This window comes from Poecilia latipinna, unplaced genomic scaffold, assembly GCF_001443285.1.
Source record: "Poecilia latipinna isolate Pla-1442-1.1 unplaced genomic scaffold, P_latipinna-1.0 Scaffold1366, whole genome shotgun sequence".
In the NCBI taxonomy this organism is placed as follows: Eukaryota; Metazoa; Chordata; class Actinopteri; order Cyprinodontiformes; family Poeciliidae; genus Poecilia; species Poecilia latipinna.
Window position 1 is genome coordinate 946 of NW_015113982.1, and position 19141 is coordinate 20086.

Genomic DNA, 19141 nt, shown 5'->3' on the forward strand with positions numbered 1-19141 from the left:
AAGAATCAGTTGTGATACTCTGATTCTGCTTCTTTAGCGTCTTTTTCATTAAGATCGCTTCAGCTTCTTTGTCGCGTGGTGTGTCTGACACATTGTTACAGCTAGATTGTTGGCTGTTTGTGTAAACAAGCTGGCTAAATTGGAAAATTTGAGCTCACCCTTAGGTGAACATGATCCACTCATGAAATCAGTTTTTCTTTATTTTTCTGTTTTGTTGCTCACACTCTGCATATGTTTCTTTCTGAGCTTGGCAGGCTTTCTTTGGGTTTATTTTACAAATCACTATTTGCTTCTTTGCCCTTTTTGTTTGTCAGATATTTTTTAATGTCAGTATGTTCATGTGGCTCTCACTGACCCGTGGATCTCTTCTCTGTGTTGCCATGTCAGGTTATTGACCCTGTAGCTCCCAGGTTCACAGCTCTGTCCAGCTCCTATGTGGTTCCGGTTTCAGTCCCAGAGGCAACGGAGGAGATGAAGGAGGTGGCCAAGCATCCCAAGGTTAGTTGGTTTATTGTCCTTAATCTTCCTGGGGGATGAGCAATCGACCAATATATACATGAAAACCAATCTTATCTACATCAGCAAAAGTCTTGCTTAGCAATGTTGTTGTAAAATATGGCAACATTTCACACATACAAAAAAATCTGCATCGGTTGGAACTGGCTGGTCTGGTTTTTTAAAGATTATTGATCGGTCAGAAAACTGCAATGGGTGGCCACCTATTTACCTGCATTCAGATTTGAATATTATTTGATATGTGTAGTCGTATAAGGCATTTATAATTATTGCGAAAAATGTCTCGTCATAAAACGAATTTTGATTTATTGTTGTCAATAAACTTTAATTAATAACTAAAACAAAAAACAAAGCTGACAGTATTTTTTTACTATTTATTTTTACTATATATTGGGAGCATAAACAAATATCAGTGAATTTGAAAATATGATTAAATGTAATTACTTTGTACAGTTGAGTGACATAAGTCACACTTTGTGGCATTTCAAAAGGAACTACTTTTCATGATCAGTACTTGCTGCACCATGCAGTTACCTAAAAAAATAAGCAATAGATAGTTTCTATAATCATATTTATCAGTATCACAAAATACTCTGATAAAATCCTATGTCCATATCGCCCAGTCCTAATTTGTAGTTTTTAGGGGTTTTTTTTTTTAACCTTTTTGGACAGGACGTTTAGCCACTTAGTTTCAGTTCAGTACTTGACTATTTAAAGCGTTCACTGACTTACAGCAAACCTCACCGAGCTCAATATTAACCCTCCTACAGAACGAAGAGGTCGGCTTGAAGGAAGTTTGGTACGGACCTCGCGTTCTGATTGAAGGAGCCGACGCCGAGACTTTGACAGAAGGAGAGACAGTCACTTTCATCAACTGGGGCAACCTCATCATCACGAAGATCAACAAGTACGTCCGGCTGGTTCACATTAACCCCGCGTATCCGTACACGAAAGCTGTGTGTCCTTGTCCTCATCACCTCTTCCGTCACTCAGAGCGCCGGACAGTAAAGTGGCGTCCATTGAGGCTCGCCTGGACCTGGACAACAAGGACTACAAGAAGACAACTAAGATCACCTGGCTGGCTGAAACGAGCAGCGCCCCTCTGCTGCCCGTCATCTGCGTCAACTACCAGCCTCTCATCACTAAAGCCGTCATCACCAAAGACGACGACTTCAAAGAGTACATCAACAAAAACAGCAAGGTGGGTGTGCACTGTATGGAGTTCCCCGTTTCTGTTTACGTTTCTGCAAGTTCCTCTTCTTGACTGCCTCTCTCTCTCTCAGCTGGAGGAGAAGATGCTGGGAGATCCGTGTCTGAAGAGCCTGAAGAAAGGAGACATCATCCAGCTCCAGAGGCGGGGCTTCTACATCTGCGATCAGCCGTACGAGCCAATCAGGTGAAGGATCGTTACCGAGTCGCTTTGCCACACTGCTACGACATCCTGCTCTTCTTTTGGGGAGATGACTGTGTTTCTGTTTAAAGTCCCAACAGCTGCAAGGAGAGTCCCTGTGTTCTCTTCTACATCCCTGATGGACACACCAAGGAGATGCCGACGGCCGGGTCAAAGGACAAAAGCAAGAGCCAGGCCTCCAGCAACACAGTGAGTGTTTTAGGAGAAGAATCTTCAGGTTTTCATTTAAACTCTGCGTGATGTGTAGGGAAGAAAAAAACATCGCCAGGCACTAGCAGGAACTTTAAGCTGGACCAACCAGTTCTTGCAAGGCTGGATAAGCAGGAAAGGCTGAAGCTTACAGATGTCATTCACATGTCTTTGATGTCACTCTGGGTGAAGGTTGTGAAATGAAACTGTAGAATAGAAAAGAACAAACAGCCTTTATTGTCCCGCAAAGAGGAAATTCAGCTGTAACGTCTCCTAAAAATTCACAGAAAAAATTCTTAGTGTCTAAAGAAATAAAAAAATAAAAAAAAGAACAAGATTACTGTAACAACAGTTATGGTATACTGTACAAGATTCTACCAAGAAATACTTAGAAATAGGCATATTGAACATGTACATGTGTATTAAACATTTAAAAAAATTAGACTTCTCACTTTTTGTTTTTCTGCACATCTGCAGAAAAACAGATGTGCAACAGCAATGGAAATATTATTTTAAAATGAGTAAGAAGTGAAGCAGAAAGACGTACATGAATAAATATAGATAAAATGGCGTGTACAAACAAGTGTTGTGTATTGTTGTTCATATCGGTCAGTGATGAAAACGTAGCCCCACTTCCACTTCATGCCACTGGCGACACTCAGAAGCTCTGAAATCAGAAAACTGATTTTTTTTTTAAATTCATTCATTCATCAGGCTTCTTGAATTCAGAAAAATCTAATTTCTCTGCTAGGGTTTTTTTTTTTTTTTTTAAACATGTCATCTGACCAATTTGGACAAATACAAAAAACAGAACCTCATAATTTCTCTGAAAAAAGTATGGTGAATTAATTTCCTGTTTTCTGTCTTGGTTTCTTAGCCTGCTAAGGTTTCCAAAGCTCCTTCCAGCTCCGTCTCTGCTCCTTCTCCGACCTCCGCCTCAGCCTCAGCAACTGACCTTTTCTCAAGCGTCGTAGCTCAAGGTGAAGCTGTCCGCAACCTAAAGGCTGCCAAAGCCTCCAAGGAGGAAGTCGATAAGGCCGTCCAGCAGCTCCTCTCTCTGAAGGTATTCCTGCTTTCCCTGAAAGAACTGGAAGTGATGGAGTCAGATAAAATGGCTACATCTCAACTTTTTAACCAACTCTGTTGCAGGCTCAGTTTAAACAGCAGACAGGTGTAGACTACAAGCCAGGCATGGCTCCGCCCACCTCCGCTCCAGCCACACCCGCTGCATCTGCCCCAGCGGCGCCGGCATCAGAGGCCACCGCCTGTCCGTACACCCGTGTTTCCCAACAGGGGGAGCTGGTGAGGAAACTGAAAGCAGAGAAAGCACCGAAGGTACGAAATGTTAATTATTAATCCACGATCATCTGTCTGTCGGTCACCGCTCCCACCACCGATCATTTATTCCATCCAGACGGATTTGTCCTACGTTTTCCTCGTTGCATGTTCAGCCGTCCAGTCACCGGTTTCATCTTTTTCTGCTCATTCCTCATTGCTTCTGCTTCCGTTCATCTCTCTGTCGCGTTTGCATGAGAGTGAAGTTGAGTCATGAACAGCCATAACTCTAAATCCCTTTACTGATGGTACCAGGACCAGATTGATGCTGCAGTGAAGCAGCTCCTGGCTCTCAAGGCGGAGTTCAAAGCGATCACTGGTCAGGATTACAAACCAGGGATAGGCGCACCCACTTCCTCTGCCACCACCACTGTGACTTCCTCCTCCTCTTCTTCTTCCCCCTCTTCATCCTCCTCTTCTTCTACTGGCCTGTATGAGCGTGTCGCACTTCAGGGGGAAGTTGTGAGGAAACTGAAGTCTGAAAAAGCCTCCAAGGTATTCAGAGAGACAGTACTGAATTCTGTATCAAAATAACATGGATAAAGCATGCTTAAGAGACGTTTCCATAGGAACAAAAACAAACATAACTTTTTTACAGGCAGAATCAACAATCCATGTGTTCATGCTGTCAAAAGTTGATCCTATAACTTTTCAGATGGGATGAGAAAATAAATGTCTATCATTACAGTTTCTCATGAGAAGCGGCTTTGTTTTTAGTATGTTCAGGTTTTTGCTTCATCTTAAAATCCCAGCTCCAATGGATACAAATGTTTAACACAGGGAGTCGGTGCATCCTTAAAGTGTCTTAAAGTCATTAAGGAAATGTAAGTTGGTCTTAAATACGGTAATGACAGATCCTAACTTTAGTTGTGACAGGACTATTTAATCTTAGATTCTCATGTAAGTAGTTTTTTCTCGGAGGACTTTGCTGTCAGGTGATGGTTTGAGTCCTGTGCGAACATCTTCAGTGCGTTCTGTGACTCGAGGCAGTTAAAGCTGCCACTAACTAGCTGATATGGCCTTTCTAGCTAGCTTTTTGCATCTAAGTGCAAATTTATCACCAGTTAGCTGGACGACATATGTAAATTACTTCCAGTGCATATGTATGCCTGTTGATAAAGTACCTTATCACAATATTTGATATGAATTGGTTGCAGAAACTCAATTGTAATGGATAATAACTCATGAAGGATCAGTTTCCAAATAATGTCCCTGAACCAGGCACTCAGTTTGAGACGGAGAAATATGTGGAACTGAAGTTTGCTCGTTGGCGTTGCTGCAGGACAAGATTGATGCAGCGGTGAAGCAGCTGCTCGCCCTGAAAGAAGAGTACAAACAGGCCACAGGGCAGGACTACAAGCCAGGAGCAGGTCCCGCCCCCAGCCCCGCCCAGAAGACCGCTGCCCTGACCCAGAACAGCACCAGCCCCTCTCCCGCCGCCGCCACCGGCGTCTATGGGAAGGTAGCTGAACAAGGAGAGCTGGTCAGGAAGCTGAAGACTGAAAAAGCCCCCAAAGTAAGATTCACCCTCCTTTAATCGACAGTAATGCTTGAACTGTTTTACATTTTTTGACGTCGGATCCACAAACTTAAATCAGTGAAGATTTTATTTGATAAGCAATGACCAAGATGAAGTGATGAGGAACTAGAAGGGAAGGAAAACGATGCATGCTTTTAAAAATGTTGAGAAACACATATATAAAGTTGCAGCATGTTTAGTTTTTTTTTTATTTTTTTTTTTGCCTTATTTTATCTGAGTCTAGGGCTGCAACTAATGCTTAATTAAGACCATTAATCAATTAATTGGATAAAAAAACCCCTGAGATATTCTGCAGAATTCTCACGTCTATCAGAATATTAGAAATGCATTAAAAGATACAAATAAAATAAAAATTATATCGCATAAAATACAATAGCAGCATTTCATTGGTGTATGCTTAATCATTTGTAGCAACGGATTCATCTGTAGCTAAAAAAACATTTAAAATCTCAGGCCTTTCTGCTTGACTTAACATCAATACAGTGAAGGGATAATCTGCGTTTTTTTTGGATTATCCAATTAATTGGATAACAAAAGGTACTTAGTAGGTGCCTTTTTTTCTTTTAACAGAATATGAACCATTTATTAAATTTTTTTAGTACATCTGGTAGATGCAGATTGAAACGATTTTCCAGTCAGGCGAAAACTGCGACCCACAAAATTAAAATCCTGTCATAGAAACATTAGAAACAACACAAAGTATTCATCTTTTAGTACTATATAAAAATAAAGAGGGACCTGAATCATGTGGGGGATTTTTCGTGAGAACAGACTAATCCCAAACTGCACAAAAAAATGTTTAACTTTTGGATCTACAATCATTTACATATTAATTTCTTCCAAAGAAAATATTTTATTTGTTTAAATATTTCAGGACAAAGATTCAAATGAAAGTTTCTTGTAAATGTAGTCTTTAATTTTTTTGGCCCTCGAGAAATGTTGAGTCGACTTTGACCCAAGTTGCAAGAAGTTTGGACAGCCTGGTAAGCCTGTGATGTTTCGTCAGGACCAGGTGGACGCTGCTGTGAAGCAGCTGCTGGCTCTGAAGGCAGAGTACAAGCAGCAGACTGGACAGGAGTACAAGCCGGGCCTACAGGCCCCAGCCGGCCCGGCTCAGACTGGTGCCCAGTCCAGCACGCCACCGCAGGCTCAGGAACTCTACGCACTGGTGGCCCAGCAGGGGGAGCTGGTGAGGAAACTGAAGGCTGAGAAGGCTTCTAAGGTAAGACAGCCACCTGTTATTTTCACAGTCAAATTAAAATAAATGAGAAAATGTAACGCTGCTGCCACGTTTTAGGAGCAGGTGGATGAAGCCGTGAAGACTCTGCTGGACCTGAAGGGAAAGTACAAGTCTCTGACCGGAGAGGACTACAAACCGGTGGCTGCTGCTGGAGCCACTGGAGGAGAGGACAAGAACCGCAAGGAGAGGGAGAACAAGTCGGAGAAACAGGGAGGAGGAGGGAAGAAGGGAAAAGGAGACAAGGGAGGTCAAGGAAAGGAGTCGTCAGGAGGCGGAGCGGGTGGAGGAGAGGGCCAAGGCCCCAAGAAGCAGACACGGTGAGAGGCCAGCCACGACTGGAGGAAGGCGAAGCTGTAGCAGCCGTCTTCTGTTTCAGCTTTCAAAACGCGTTCGAGATAGACCTGAACTTCACACTGGAGAGCTTTGGTCTGAGTTTAGCTACATTCTGGTTTAAATATATTACTTTTTAGGAAAACGAGGAACAAAATGTTCTTTTTACTTCTCATATCTACTGGTGCTGTTTTCAACAGAAATCATTGTGGTTTAGGGAGATGGATGTGCGGCAGACGTGTCGGCACACACTGCTAGTTCAAAGCTGCTTGTTCTTCTGGCTGTCTGTAATTATGTGGTGGTGAAGTTGGAAGGTCTCGGCCAATAAAAAGCCTGAATGCTGAGTCACTTTGTCGGTCCTGAGCGTGGTGTTGGTATGAATGGACTCTGACGGGTTTAGAGCACTGCTGTAGAGCAGTGTGGAAACGATGACACAAGACGGATCTGTTGAGAAAAGTGCACGCCGATGTGAGTCAGCCACTCTGGAGGGATTTTCTGTCGGTGGTGAGTCAGAACAGTTTCAGTCCAAACCTGCATCGTCCTTGCTTGCTGTCTGCTGTCAGCCTCCAGATTACAGGCTTTTGTTGTCTTCCTGCGCTACTAATTCTGGATTGTCTCAGTGCAGACGCACCAATCAGATTTTGATTTCCCTTCTTTTTTTAAGTTCCAACCTGCAGCCGGATCCAATTTCTCCTAAAGAACTACGATGGTCAACAGCACCCAAAGCTCCAGTTTTCTTATCATGAGTTGTCATTATTTATATTACAAGCAGAGGCAAGGTCACACTGTGTGAGAGAATACTCTGTTTCACAGTGGGTTTCACTATTATTTAAAGACAAAATTATTACAGAGGCAATATTTTTAAATTGGTGTTACCATGCTATGCTAATAATTCAGTTCCTACAGAACTTTGCAGTTTTTGTGATCTAAAAAATTCTTTAAAAATATTTTCAAGAAACCTAGCATAAAATCTAATGAACAAGAGAGTATGGTGGAGGGTGGTAAAGGTTTTAGGATAAAAAAAAAGTTTTAAGATGTGACAAGCAAAAAAAACAATTTGTTCCTCAAAAACTACTAAAAATTGACAGACTGGTTTTATTTTGTCAGTTTGCTACGGATGACTAACTTGCTTTGAGTGGCATCGTTTTCTGGACTGAAAAGTGCATCATGGGGTTGCTTAATCTAATGCACATGTAAAAGTGTGTGTGTGTGTGTGTGTGTTTAACCTGATAATCACAGCCTTTAATCTAACAAATAAACTATTCCTTAAAAATGAAATAATCGACAGAAGGAACTGTGTATAATTTTTTTAAAGCTTTTTTTTCCCCTCTCAGGTTGGGTCTGGAAGCCAAGAAAGAGGAGAACCTTGCAGATTGGTACTCTCAGGTGAGTCATTCTCACTCCACATTACTTTCAATCTGCTTGAATAAAAGTCCAAAATATATATATTTTTTGGTTGCCCTTTCAGGTCATCACCAAGGCGGAGATGATCGAGTATTACGACGTGAGCGGCTGCTACGTGCTGCGGCCGTGGGCCTACTCCATCTGGGAGGCAATTAAAGACTTCTTTGACAGGGAAATTAAGAAGTTGGGCGTAGAGAACTGCTACTTCCCCATGTTTGTCTCCCAAGCTGCCTTAGAGAAGGAAAAGTCTCACATTGCAGATTTCGCTCCCGAGGTAAGTCAGCACACCGAGGGAACGGATCAGAAGTACAACCAGTATTCTTACTTGAAACGGACTCTGTGAAGATGATTGGTTAATATAGCGTGGATTAGGATTGTTGTATTGCCCCTTTAAAGCAGTTATGATGCTTGATGTGCCTGTAATCACTGTGGTTTGTTGTTGTCAGGTTGCCTGGGTAACCCGTTCAGGAAAAACCGAGCTGGCTGAGCCCATCGCTGTCAGACCCACCAGTGAGACAGGTCTGTCCATCCACCTTCTGTTTGACTTGTTCCGGATTTTTACATTTACATTTCTTATTCTAAATTAAATAAATTCAGAATTACAGATGCAACTTAAGTAAAAACGGAAAGAAAGTGAAGAATATAAACACAAATATAAGCCAGAGAGATGAACTGGAAAAGGCATTGCATTATGTTGAACTATAGATCAACATTTCAATAGATGGAGCCAATGAATCTTGGTAATAAGATACAAACTAGAATCGAGTGGCGTTTCTAAATGTTTTATTTTTGTTCATTTCACACAAACATTCTAAATTATGTCCTGTCATATATTGTGTGTTATATTTTTCCACCAGTTATTCAAGTGTTTGAAAAATAAGTTTATCCTTAAAGGGGCAGATTTATGTGAAATTGACTTTTTTGTGCTTTACATCTGTCATTTCCATTCAAAAACCTACCTGGAGTGTTGCTTTTACGTGGACTTTGGTTGTCCATGTATAGGTTTTGCAGCTGAGGAGCATTTTTATTTTACTGTGCTATAAAATGACAGTATGTGCCTGGAAAACACATAATAATGCCCCTTTAATTAGTTATTTTCTGATTTTGCAAATATCTACAACTTTCTGATTCTGAAAAAGTTCCATGTTTTTAATGTGTTGATACTGGATCCATGTTCCCTTTGTTTCATATCAGTGATGTATCCTGCCTACGCTAAATGGGTCCAGTCCCACAGGGATCTGCCAATCAAACTCAACCAGTGGTGTAACGTTGTGGTTAGTAAATAAAATTCACCCTCCTCGCATTACCTTTCTTCACATAAGAAGTACAAGTTGATTAGTGCATAGATCTTTGCTTTTTTTTTTTTTTAACTCTCCATTGTGTCTCATAATTTCAGAGGTGGGAGTTCAAACACCCGCAGCCCTTCCTCAGGACACGAGAGTTCCTGTGGCAAGAGGGACACACGGCGTTTGCAACAAAGGAGGAGGCAGCCGAGGAGGTACCACATCTTCACACCTCCTTAACCACTCCATCCTGTAGAGATTGGTTGATTGTTTGTTTTGTCTTTGGTTGTCCATGTGTAGGTTTTGCAGATCCTGGATCTGTATGCCAGGGTGTATGAAGAGCTGATGGCCATCCCAGTGGTGAAGGGGAGGAAGACCGAGAAGGAGAAGTTTGCTGGAGGAGATTACACCACCACAGTGGAGGCGTTCATCTCCGCCAGCCACCGAGCCATTCAGGTAGTGATAATATTAATAATACACTTATTTGATTTCTACCTTTCAAAACCGCTCTTTACATTACAGAGAAAACTCCAAATTCATGAAATACAGAATAAAAATGTAGTCAAACATCAGGTAACACACCAGGGTGTCTGTCTGACCTTTTCATGCCATCTCATTAAGAATTAAAATATAAAATTATTCATACAAATATAAAATGACACATTTCCCAGGAAACGTCAGATTACAAATACATGACTTTCTTAGTTTTATGGCAGCTGAATAAGCTTTGCGAAACCCCAGGATAAGATCATATTGATAAATACGACACATTTTGGGTGATGGGAAGGACAGAAACAAGGAGAATAAGGACAACATTTTAAGCTGTTTATTCCCTCAGTTGCCTTGGGGAATGTCTCTGGGAAATAAATAACGATGGAAATAGACTGCTGACAGGGACACAGTGGGGAATATCAGGAGTGGGTAATGCATTTCCCAGAAAAACGGCTCATTCCTGTCCTACAGCGTATTTATGCATTCTGGAAACCGTTTCAACTCCCCACGGCGAATCGTATTTATCAATATTTTTCTAATCTCCACAGGGTGCTACATCCCACCATCTGGGTCAGAACTTCTCCAAGATGTTTGAGATTGCTTTTGAGGACCCCAAGAAGCCGGGCGAGAAGCAGCTGGCCTTCCAGAACTCCTGGGGCATCACAACCAGGACCATCGGCGTGCTCACCATGGTTCACGGGGACAACATGGGACTCGTCCTTCCACCCAGGGTGGCCTGCTTGCAGGTGCGCTCACACGGATACAAAATGCACTCAAGACATCTACATATTTACCAACTGTTCAAACAAATCAGAACAAACAAAAAAAATCTGAATCGACCTGAAAACTGCCATCAGCGCACCCCTTTGCTCGCATAGACACAAAATGCACTCGAGACATCAACTTTTTGTAGACTCCTAAAATAAAATATGCTAAATGTTCTCCTGTTTTCAGGTTGTCATCATTCCATGTGGGATCACTGCGTCCCTGCCGGAGCAGGACAAGGAGGCCCTGTTGGCCCAGTGCTCCAAATACCTGAGCAGGCTGCTGGACGCCGGCGTCAGAGTGAAGAGCGACACGCGAGACAACTACTCTCCAGGATGGAAGTTCAACCACTGGGAGCTAAAGGTCTTCCTTCCTTCTGTGTAGATTTTAACTTGAAGGTGGTTAAAAAAAAAGAAAGAAAACATAAAATCAAGTATTCAGTCTGGAAAGTGTAAAGGATCAAGTCGTTGAATATTTTACAAGGTCAGCCACTTCTAATTACGTTCCGCTGGTGTTTATTTTTTTATTTTTTCCTGTTTGTTTCATGTAGGGAGTCCCCATCCGTCTGGAAGTGGGGCCCAAAGACATGCAGCAGAAGCAGTGTGTCGCAGTGAGGAGAGACACGGGCGCCAAGGTGACGATCCCAGAGGCTGAGGTGGAGAAAAGACTGCTGGGCATGTTGGAGGACATCCAGAACAACCTGTTTAAGAAGTAAGCAGCACGGTGTGGATGACCGTCGTCCAGCTTTCACCTGAACATGATGGCACAGTGTTGTTGTGTTAGTCTGGGCTCAAAGAATGAATAACTGCCTGCTAGGAGTAAAATATTTCAACAGTAGAAGATGATCAATATTCATAAAAATGTCTTTAATGTGACCGTCAGAGCTTCAGACGACCTGAAGTCCCACATGGTGGCTGTAGACACGATGGAGGCGTTCCAGAAAGAGTTGGACCAGGGCAAGGTGAGTCCCTCTGATCGTACCACAGGTTCTGCTTTAGCTCTCATGGACTAAATGGGTTCTACTTAGGCTTTTTCTAAGAAGTGCATTGCCACATATTACTTCCTGTCTATCCATTCATTGGCTCTTCCATTCACCATCCATCCTCCCATTTGTCTTTCCATTTATCCACTCCTTTTTTTCTTTCCTCCCCCCTAGCCTTTCAGGTTACAAAATCAAGCATTTTAAAATCCCTTGAAAATGCATGAATTTCCATTAGGCGTTTTAAAGCTTCGGAAAGTGCTTGATTTCTGTGTAAACCTCTTGATATTCAGACTCTGCAGTTTTGTGATAAAGTGTGATCTAATGCTTGATTGAATGCCCTGATTTGGAAAACGTTATTTACAGTTAAAACCAGATATTTTCATACACCTAATAAAAACGTCTCTTTTCTTAGTGTGTGACATCTGTGTTTTTTTCCATAGATTGTTCAGATTCCTTTCTGTGGAGGAATTGAATGTGAGGACTGGATCAAGAAGACCACTGCCAAGTACGGCCGACATATTTAAAACATTCTGTGTTTATAACAAGAACTTTAGTTGATTTCTGCTGGATCATTTACTGATTATTGTGATTTATTTTTTCAACAGGGACCAGGACCTGGAGCCCGGAGCTCCGTCAATGGGAGCTAAAAGCCTGTGCATCCCCTTCTCTCCCATTAAAACCCTTCAGCCAGGTCAGATGTGCGTCAGCGGCAAGGAGCCTGCACAGTTCTACACTTTGTTCGGACGCAGCTACTAAACATCTGCTCTTTCAAAATGGCTTCCTGCTAGAAAAAGGGCTGCCCCACATTCTTTAACACGTCTAACCTATGTGAGGAGGCTGACTTGTGCGTTTCAAATTTAAAATATGTATGTTTATTTTATTTTATTTTTTACATGTTGTGAGATGATCGAAGGGAAATTAGGGGTCCAGGAATTGTTTACTCTTAGAATTTGGTTATAATCCTTTAAAACAATGGCAGTCCTGGGCACAGCCCAGGCTTTCTAACAGGCAGAATGGTTGCTCTCTCTGAGGTATTTTCTTGAATAAAACTGTAATCAATGTCATAGTTTTGGTCATAACTTCTCTGTCTATTTGGTTTGGGGTTTTCGAAATCTGAAAAACACTAAAAATGGCAAGTAGCAATGAAATTTTACTCTCCACTTCTATCAGAGGAAAAGCCTGCCAACTCTCACTCACAGATGAACTGTCTCAGGAACTTGGCGAGTATTAAGACTTGGGGTGGGTGTGTAATTCTCACAGGTGTGTCAGCTTTGCTGTTTATCCAGTTCCATCGTGTTGGCTCATTGTGATCTTCTGAAGCCTACAGAATGTGTAACTATGGTGAAATACCAATATAGTGCAAAGTCAATGATGTCGCTCCCTACCACTTTTATCCCACAAAATATCTTTGCAGTCAGTACAATAAACCAATTTCCACTGCAAACTGGCCTGTGCTGTTTGAGTTGGGGTTCATCTTAATGGGACCTATGATTGTATTAGAAAACCAAAACAGATTGAACAACTGATTATGATAATCTAAGGTTTGGGAAAACAAAAGAGTCCTGAATCTTGAAAAATACATCTAAATAAATGTACAATATTTGTGCTATGTATTGAGTGGCAGAGATGGCTTTTGATGTGGACAATACTGTATGGCTTATTACCCGGGCTACACAAAAACAAAGTTACCAGGTGTGCACTTAAGTAACTTCTCTATGACTTATTGGATATGTAAAAGTGCAGTTTGAATGCTTTGTTTGCATTAGCCTACCTTCAGTTTTAGACAATATGAAAACAAATAGTCTGGCTATACATGGCAAATACTCCACCCTGATTAAGAATGCTGTATCTATCAATCAATGTCTTTAAGTCAATATTAAAGGGCAATGTTTTTTTATATAATTTTTCCGCATATTTTACAACCATTTTTAAATTCAGTTATGTATATATATAAAATATTTTAGAAGGAAAGTGTAATTCGACATTTAAAAATTAGCATGGTTACTGCGTCTTTTATTTTAAAAAGCCTATACCGGAAGTTATTCTCGTACAAACTTCCAGTTGGATAGCTCTCATTTGCCTGTCGCTGTCAGTCCCATAAGGCTGCACTGAGGTCTTGGTTGTAAAGATGGGCGACACCGGCTTGTCAGACGAGGTAGCGGCCGCAGCTTGTAAAGATGGAGACCCTTTAACTAAGGTAAGCAGCTGGCTGGCCCGGTGTGCATTCGAATAAGCCAGTAACAGTACTTGACAGACCGACGACCAAACCCAACAGGCCGAACACTTCCTGGCAGGTTAATCTGCTGTTCGCGCTGCTCCCATTATCGGACTGATTATCTTTATGACTTTATAAGGCGGGTAATTCTCGAAGATGAAATTGAATGTGGTTTACTTGACCGTGATTGGCAAAGCTTCCAATATTTGCTGCAAATAATCACATTTCTAAATATTAAAGTTCTTAGCAGAGGCTGCTGTAGGCTAACTTGTAGCTGAATTTTCGGGTGGTGAAACTGCAACTTTTTGGAAGACTTGACATCTGTGAGCGCGTGCGCGTCAGGGGAGAAACGCAGCGCGAGAGAGTTGCCTGACCAGCGCAACGACAAAATGTACGTCTAGACTTGTTTTAGTAAGTAAAGTGTCCTGCTGAAGAGAGCAGACATGAAATAGACGAGAGTGGACTTGAGTCTGCACAAAAACAAGTCTGTACTCGCTGAATCACTGGCATGGAGGCTGCAGTTTATTTACCCTTCCACTTTAAATCCTTGGAAGTGGTATTGCATATTTAAAATATCTTCTGAACCAATGAGTAGAAACACTAGCAGTTGTACAATTTTGAGATGTCACTTATTTTCAAAATGAAACTTACCCTTTAGCGTAGCTCTCTTTGACCTGTCTGAATAAAATGCAGTTGTAAATAGTTATTTTGCCTTTTAAAAGTATTTCATTTTGTCGCATTGCAGCCACAAACGTGAGTTTATTTTGTTGGCATTTTATACGATTGGTTCACACACAGTGGTACATAATTATGAAGGAGAGGGCAACATTTTGAAATAGTTTTGCAAAGAAAAATCTGAAAAGTGTGATGGGTAAGTATTTTGGGATGTATCTCCACCAACTTTGTTCATGTAGCTTTTATTATTTCATTGATCTAATCTGTGAATGACATTTCTAAAGACTTGCCAAACATCCCTGATTGAATTTAGATCTGTACTTTGACTGGACCATTCAAACAAGTGAAATTTTCAAACATTGGAACATTGCTTTATAACCGAGAGGCTGAAAACAAATTAAAGTCACATTTGCAAAGGGGAAAAAGGAAAATCCTTTTAACCTTTGTGTTTGGTCTGAAAATAAATAAAGTAAGTAAAGATTTTTACTTGCAACATGAGAAAATGTAGAGAAGCTAAATGGTTGCCAAAGCATTGTACAGTTATCCATAGCTTCACTGAGTTTTTTTTTTTCCCACCATGAACTGTTGATAGTAGAGAAGGAAGGGAGCAGGAAAGAGGAGAACGTGGCTAGCTGCAGAGATAACACCCATCTGTAAAACACAGACGTGGACAGCAGAGGTTTTCAGGGCGAAAAGAAGAAGGCAGCTTCTTGTGTTCAACACAGGCAGACTTGTACATGAATAATGAGATTATATTTAATTTTATTAGCTTTGGTACATTTATGACCATTTCTGGGTTTAAGTTTGGCTCATTGCTGAAGCGTGCTCATTTATCCAGAGGACTTTGATCTGCAACACAAGCAGCATTCATGAGGAACTTGCTATGCTTTCCAACTGAGCAGCTGCATGGAAGTGACTGCAACTCAATTATAAAGTGTGGTGTTATCTGTTGATAGAGTGGCTTTATTCACTTGACCACTTGCCACCATCCAAACCGGAACTTGGACACAAATTGTTACCCTGAAGGCAGTCAGTGCCTGAAAAAGCAACATATAAACTTCAGATCTCCAGATCTTAAAAACCATTTAATATTGTAAAAAAATGTTTTTTTATATTTTTATTAGAGGTGCAGAAAAAAATCTATTCTATAAAGAATCACAATTCCCAATCCTGGGAATTCTGAATTGACTCAAAATGCTCAAAAATTTTATTTTATTTTTTTATTTAAGACAAAGCCAGGCAGCTAAACTAACCTAATCCAGGTAATTTAAGTCGCAGAATTTTATGCACAAACTTTATAAATATAAACTGATGGACTTTGATACAGTATGGAGCCTTAGAGAATTTTTAAAATAAATGTTTTATTTGTTTACCCTGTCTATTCCTTTTGTCAGTCACATAACTTAAACAGAATCTCCAGACCGTTTGAATTAAAAATTGTTTCTGAATCGTGTCAGTAGAGGCTGAAAGATCAACATCTCTAATTTTTATTCTTGTCTCGCATTTTGTCACTTTAAAAGCAAAAAGTGCACTTTATTGCTGTTCGTAGTTGTTCTTGTAGTGATGTATTTCTATTAGTAAAGTTGTGTTTTGTGTCTGTGTTCAGGACTTTATGATGCAGCAAACCATGTTGAGGGTGAAGGATCCAGCTAAATCCCTGGATTTCTACACCAGGATCCTAGGCATGACGTGAGTTTGAGTTTGTAAGCTGCTGAATTTGAATGTTACAGAAAAGAATAAAAAAACAATCTTGCAAAGAGAAAACCGATGGTCCTCACTGAACGTTTCTAAAAGCTTAGTTGTGTTTTTTTTGTACAGTTTTTGCTTTATGAACTGTGACTACCAGACATGACGCTTTGTAAAAAGTTTCCCTCTGGTGTTCCATATGTTGCAGGCTACTGCAGAAGTTTGACTTTCCCTCCATGCGTTTCACGCTCTTCTTCCTGGGCTATGAGGATAAGAAGGAGATTCCTGCCAACGTGAAGGAAAGGACAGCCTGGACTTTTTCAAGGAGAGCCACCATCGAGCTGACACAGTAAGGAAGGACGCTGTGCAGGTGATGCCTGTCAGCAGCGCCTGCTTCACTGCCATCTAATATCTGACTCTTATTGTACTGTATTTATCTGGCCAATGATTATTAAGTTGGCACCAATGAGGCAACTATTCTTAACTGTACAGGGTTATAATGGTTTTGGGTTTTTCATTATGGTTTAGTTTAATTTCAATGTGACTTTTTGTTTGTCTAATTCAGTAGTTTTAGTTGTTTTTTTTTTTTCATACTTCAGCCAGTTTTTAGGTGCAGATTTCAAAAAGGTTTAAGTGTCATATTGTGATTTTGTATATTTGATTGGGTAATGAAAACTCAAAAGAAAACATCATTTTTGACCAACCAACTGACTCTGGTGTTTTCTCCCAACTTTTGCTGTCGACATTTTGTGGATTAATGTGAATGGAGAGCCATAAATTGCCGACAGCTAAACACAGAAACTAAGAATATTATATCTATAATCTAAGTATGTTTTAGTTAGTTTTTATAAATGTGCAAGATAGTTCCAGTTAATTATACTTTTTACCCCTCATGTACAGTTTTTATTCATTTCAGTTAACAAAAATGTTTCTCAATTTCAGTTTTCGTTAGTTTTAGTTAACTATAATGACCTAGGTCTGTCAGTCAGCTGTCTCTCATGGCACCACAAAAGGGAAATTACTAATTTTCCAGACCTTTGTGGAGGCACATTACATCAGTTTCACAACCACATGTTTGTAAATTTGTTTATGCAAATTAAAACAAAAAAACAAACAAAAAAAACCTGCTGAGAACCAGGTATTATATTTTCCATTTCCCAATTCTTACAAAATTTTACAAAGTATTTTTGATCTACTTTCTAGTGCAAACATATCTTAGTCCTTTTGAAATAAGACATAACTAATTTAAGAACATTTTCAGCAAAATATAGGAGCTTGTTTTAAGTTATAATTCCTTAACATTCCTTAAAAGTCCTAGTTCCATTGGCAGATAAATTCACTTATAGCAAAACATTTTTCCCATGTTATCTTGTTGAAACATAAATTATTAGTTAATTTAGTCTTATTTCATATGTACCAATATATTTGTACTAGAAACTAGAGCAGAGATACTTGGTACTTTGTTTACTTGCAGTGTATTCTCTGTCTCCCCTCATGGACTTGTCCGCTTCTCTCTTGTCTCTCAGTAACTGGGGTTCAGAGTCTGATGACAGCCAGACTTATCACAATGGGAACTCTGACCCACGTGGATTTGGTAAATTTGTTTCCTGTTTTTTACAATAAGTAGTATTAAACATCCGCACTCCTGCCAGTTCCCTTTTATTAAGTCAGCTATGTTTCTATTAGTTGTTAGCTAAGATTTGCATATATTTCTAACTTCACTGTGCATTAGAAATGAATGGTCTCTCTTTGAACTGCTTATAGGACACATTGGTATCGCAGTTCCTGATGTTTATGCAGCTTGTAAGATGTTTGAGGAGCAAGGAGTAACATTTGTCAAGAAGCCAGATGATGGTAAGATGGGTTGGGAGAAAAAATAATCTGCAGTCTTCATAGACCTACAGTAAATATTTAAAGGTTTCATTAATTTTTTGAAGTACAGATTTTTGAAGTCATCTCCCCGCTCCCCATGTTTCTCCCTCAGGTAAAATGAAAGGCTTGGCCTTCATCCAGGACCCTGACGGATACTGGATTGAGATCTTGAGTCCCAACAACATGGTGTCCATCACCTCCTAGAGCCCAACCGCATCCCTCCTGCTGCATTGCATAGGGCCTGCTGTGGCTTCACTAGGAGAGCACAACGCCATTAAGCAACAACATGGAAGAGCTGTGAGCGAGTGGGAACATTTGCTCTCTGCCAATAAGAATAAGGGTAACCCAGCATGGCCTGGGCTAATAATGGACACATGACATGCAGACACACGACTTACTGCAACATATAGTTTTCTACTTTGTATAGTTGTCGCTTTTGTTTGTCATCATCATGTCTGATGCTGAAACAGTTGATCTACTGTGAAATAAATTTGAAAGCCACAGCTTAAACCACGGATTTCTACAATTATTTCTGATATTTAGAAGTAATGTGTGTGTGTGTGTGTGTGTGTGTGTGTGTGTGTGTGTGTGCGCGCGCGTGTTCTAGTCTTTGGTTGAACTAAATGACTTTGTTGAGCTTCACCATGTTGAGAAACAACTTGTAGCTCATACTCAAGGGCATTCATAACTAAGAAAAAAAGTATAGATGGGTAATGTAAATGACTTCAGTTCTCAAAACCACATTCACAAAAAAAAACTTGTTAAAAACAGCACAGGGTCAGCAAGACCCCCACAGACCGCACACAAAGCTGAGAAAAGTTTAGAAATTGATGCTAATTTTGCACATTCTGAGCTTTGAAGATTAAAATATTACAGCTACTTCACTAGATATCAGTACAAACCTCAGAAGATGAACTTTTCTTTTTGATGAAACCACTGGTGTTTTCCAGTTTCTACTGAAGTAGAGCAAACTTGATTCTTCCCACAGTTCCAGATGTCACATGGTTTAATCTTCATTTTAAGGTAATTCTTTTAAAAACGAAGGGTTTTGCTCAAAAACGGTATCTTTCTCCGTAGCTGATTAATATGTGAAACCTTTCAGGGGAAGTAAATGGGTTTGGGTTTTCTTAGTTTAGCTAGTTTGAACTACTTGGAGACCGGGCCAACTGACTGGACCTGTCTATTAGTCTTTTAATTGTAACAGAT

The 19141-nt window shown here is 40.4% G+C and overlaps 2 protein-coding genes across 3 annotated transcripts; both read left to right on the forward strand.

Annotated features, from left to right (window-relative positions):
- The first annotated feature begins 353 nt into the window (after positions 1–353).
- On the forward strand, positions 354–12931 carry eprs1 (glutamyl-prolyl-tRNA synthetase 1). Of its 2 annotated transcripts, XM_015056223.1 has the most exons (23): positions 354–498; positions 1287–1423; positions 1510–1717; positions 1800–1912; positions 1999–2116; positions 2994–3179; positions 3266–3451; positions 3707–3946; positions 4734–4967; positions 5998–6213; positions 6289–6548; positions 7896–7947; positions 8030–8239; positions 8412–8484; positions 9160–9239; positions 9362–9463; positions 9549–9704; positions 10289–10486; positions 10695–10868; positions 11056–11216; positions 11388–11466; positions 11928–11992; positions 12093–12931. In XM_015056223.1, the coding sequence occupies exons 1-23, from the start codon at positions 472–474 to the stop codon at positions 12241–12243; spliced, it is 3426 nt and encodes a 1141-aa protein (XP_014911709.1). In that variant the 5' UTR covers positions 354–471; the 3' UTR covers positions 12244–12931. The 2 variants fall into 2 exon arrangements, with proteins under 2 accessions (XP_014911709.1, XP_014911710.1); XM_015056224.1 differs by lacking the exon at positions 3707–3946 and having other exon boundaries at positions 355–498.
- Positions 12932–13615: 684 nt separating this feature from the next.
- On the forward strand, positions 13616–18445 carry glo1 (glyoxalase 1). The gene is made up of 6 exons (XM_015056232.1): positions 13616–13684; positions 15984–16066; positions 16272–16412; positions 17590–17657; positions 17828–17917; positions 18048–18445. The coding sequence occupies exons 1-6, from the start codon at positions 13616–13618 to the stop codon at positions 18137–18139; spliced, it is 543 nt and encodes a 180-aa protein (XP_014911718.1). The 3' UTR covers positions 18140–18445.
- The last annotated feature ends 696 nt before the right edge of the window (positions 18446–19141 follow it).

Bases quoted from the DNA above. Each gene is read 5' to 3' on its own strand.
- eprs1 (XM_015056223.1), top strand. From the start codon at position 472: ATGAAGGAGGTGGCCAAGCATCCCAAG. The intron at 6,549-7,895 runs GTGAGAGGCCAG...TTCCCCTCTCAG, and splicing joins GGCCCCAAGAAGCAGACACG to GTTGGGTCTGGAAGCCAAGA. The intron at 10,869-11,055 runs GTCTTCCTTCCT...TGTTTCATGTAG, and splicing joins TCAACCACTGGGAGCTAAAG to GGAGTCCCCATCCGTCTGGA.
- glo1 (XM_015056232.1), top strand. From the start codon at position 13,616: ATGGGCGACACCGGCTTGTCAGACGAGGTAGCGGCCGCAGCTTGTAAA. The intron at 16,413-17,589 runs GTAAGGAAGGAC...CTTGTCTCTCAG, and splicing joins GCCACCATCGAGCTGACACA to TAACTGGGGTTCAGAGTCTG. The intron at 17,658-17,827 runs GTAAATTTGTTT...AACTGCTTATAG, and splicing joins CTCTGACCCACGTGGATTTG to GACACATTGGTATCGCAGTT.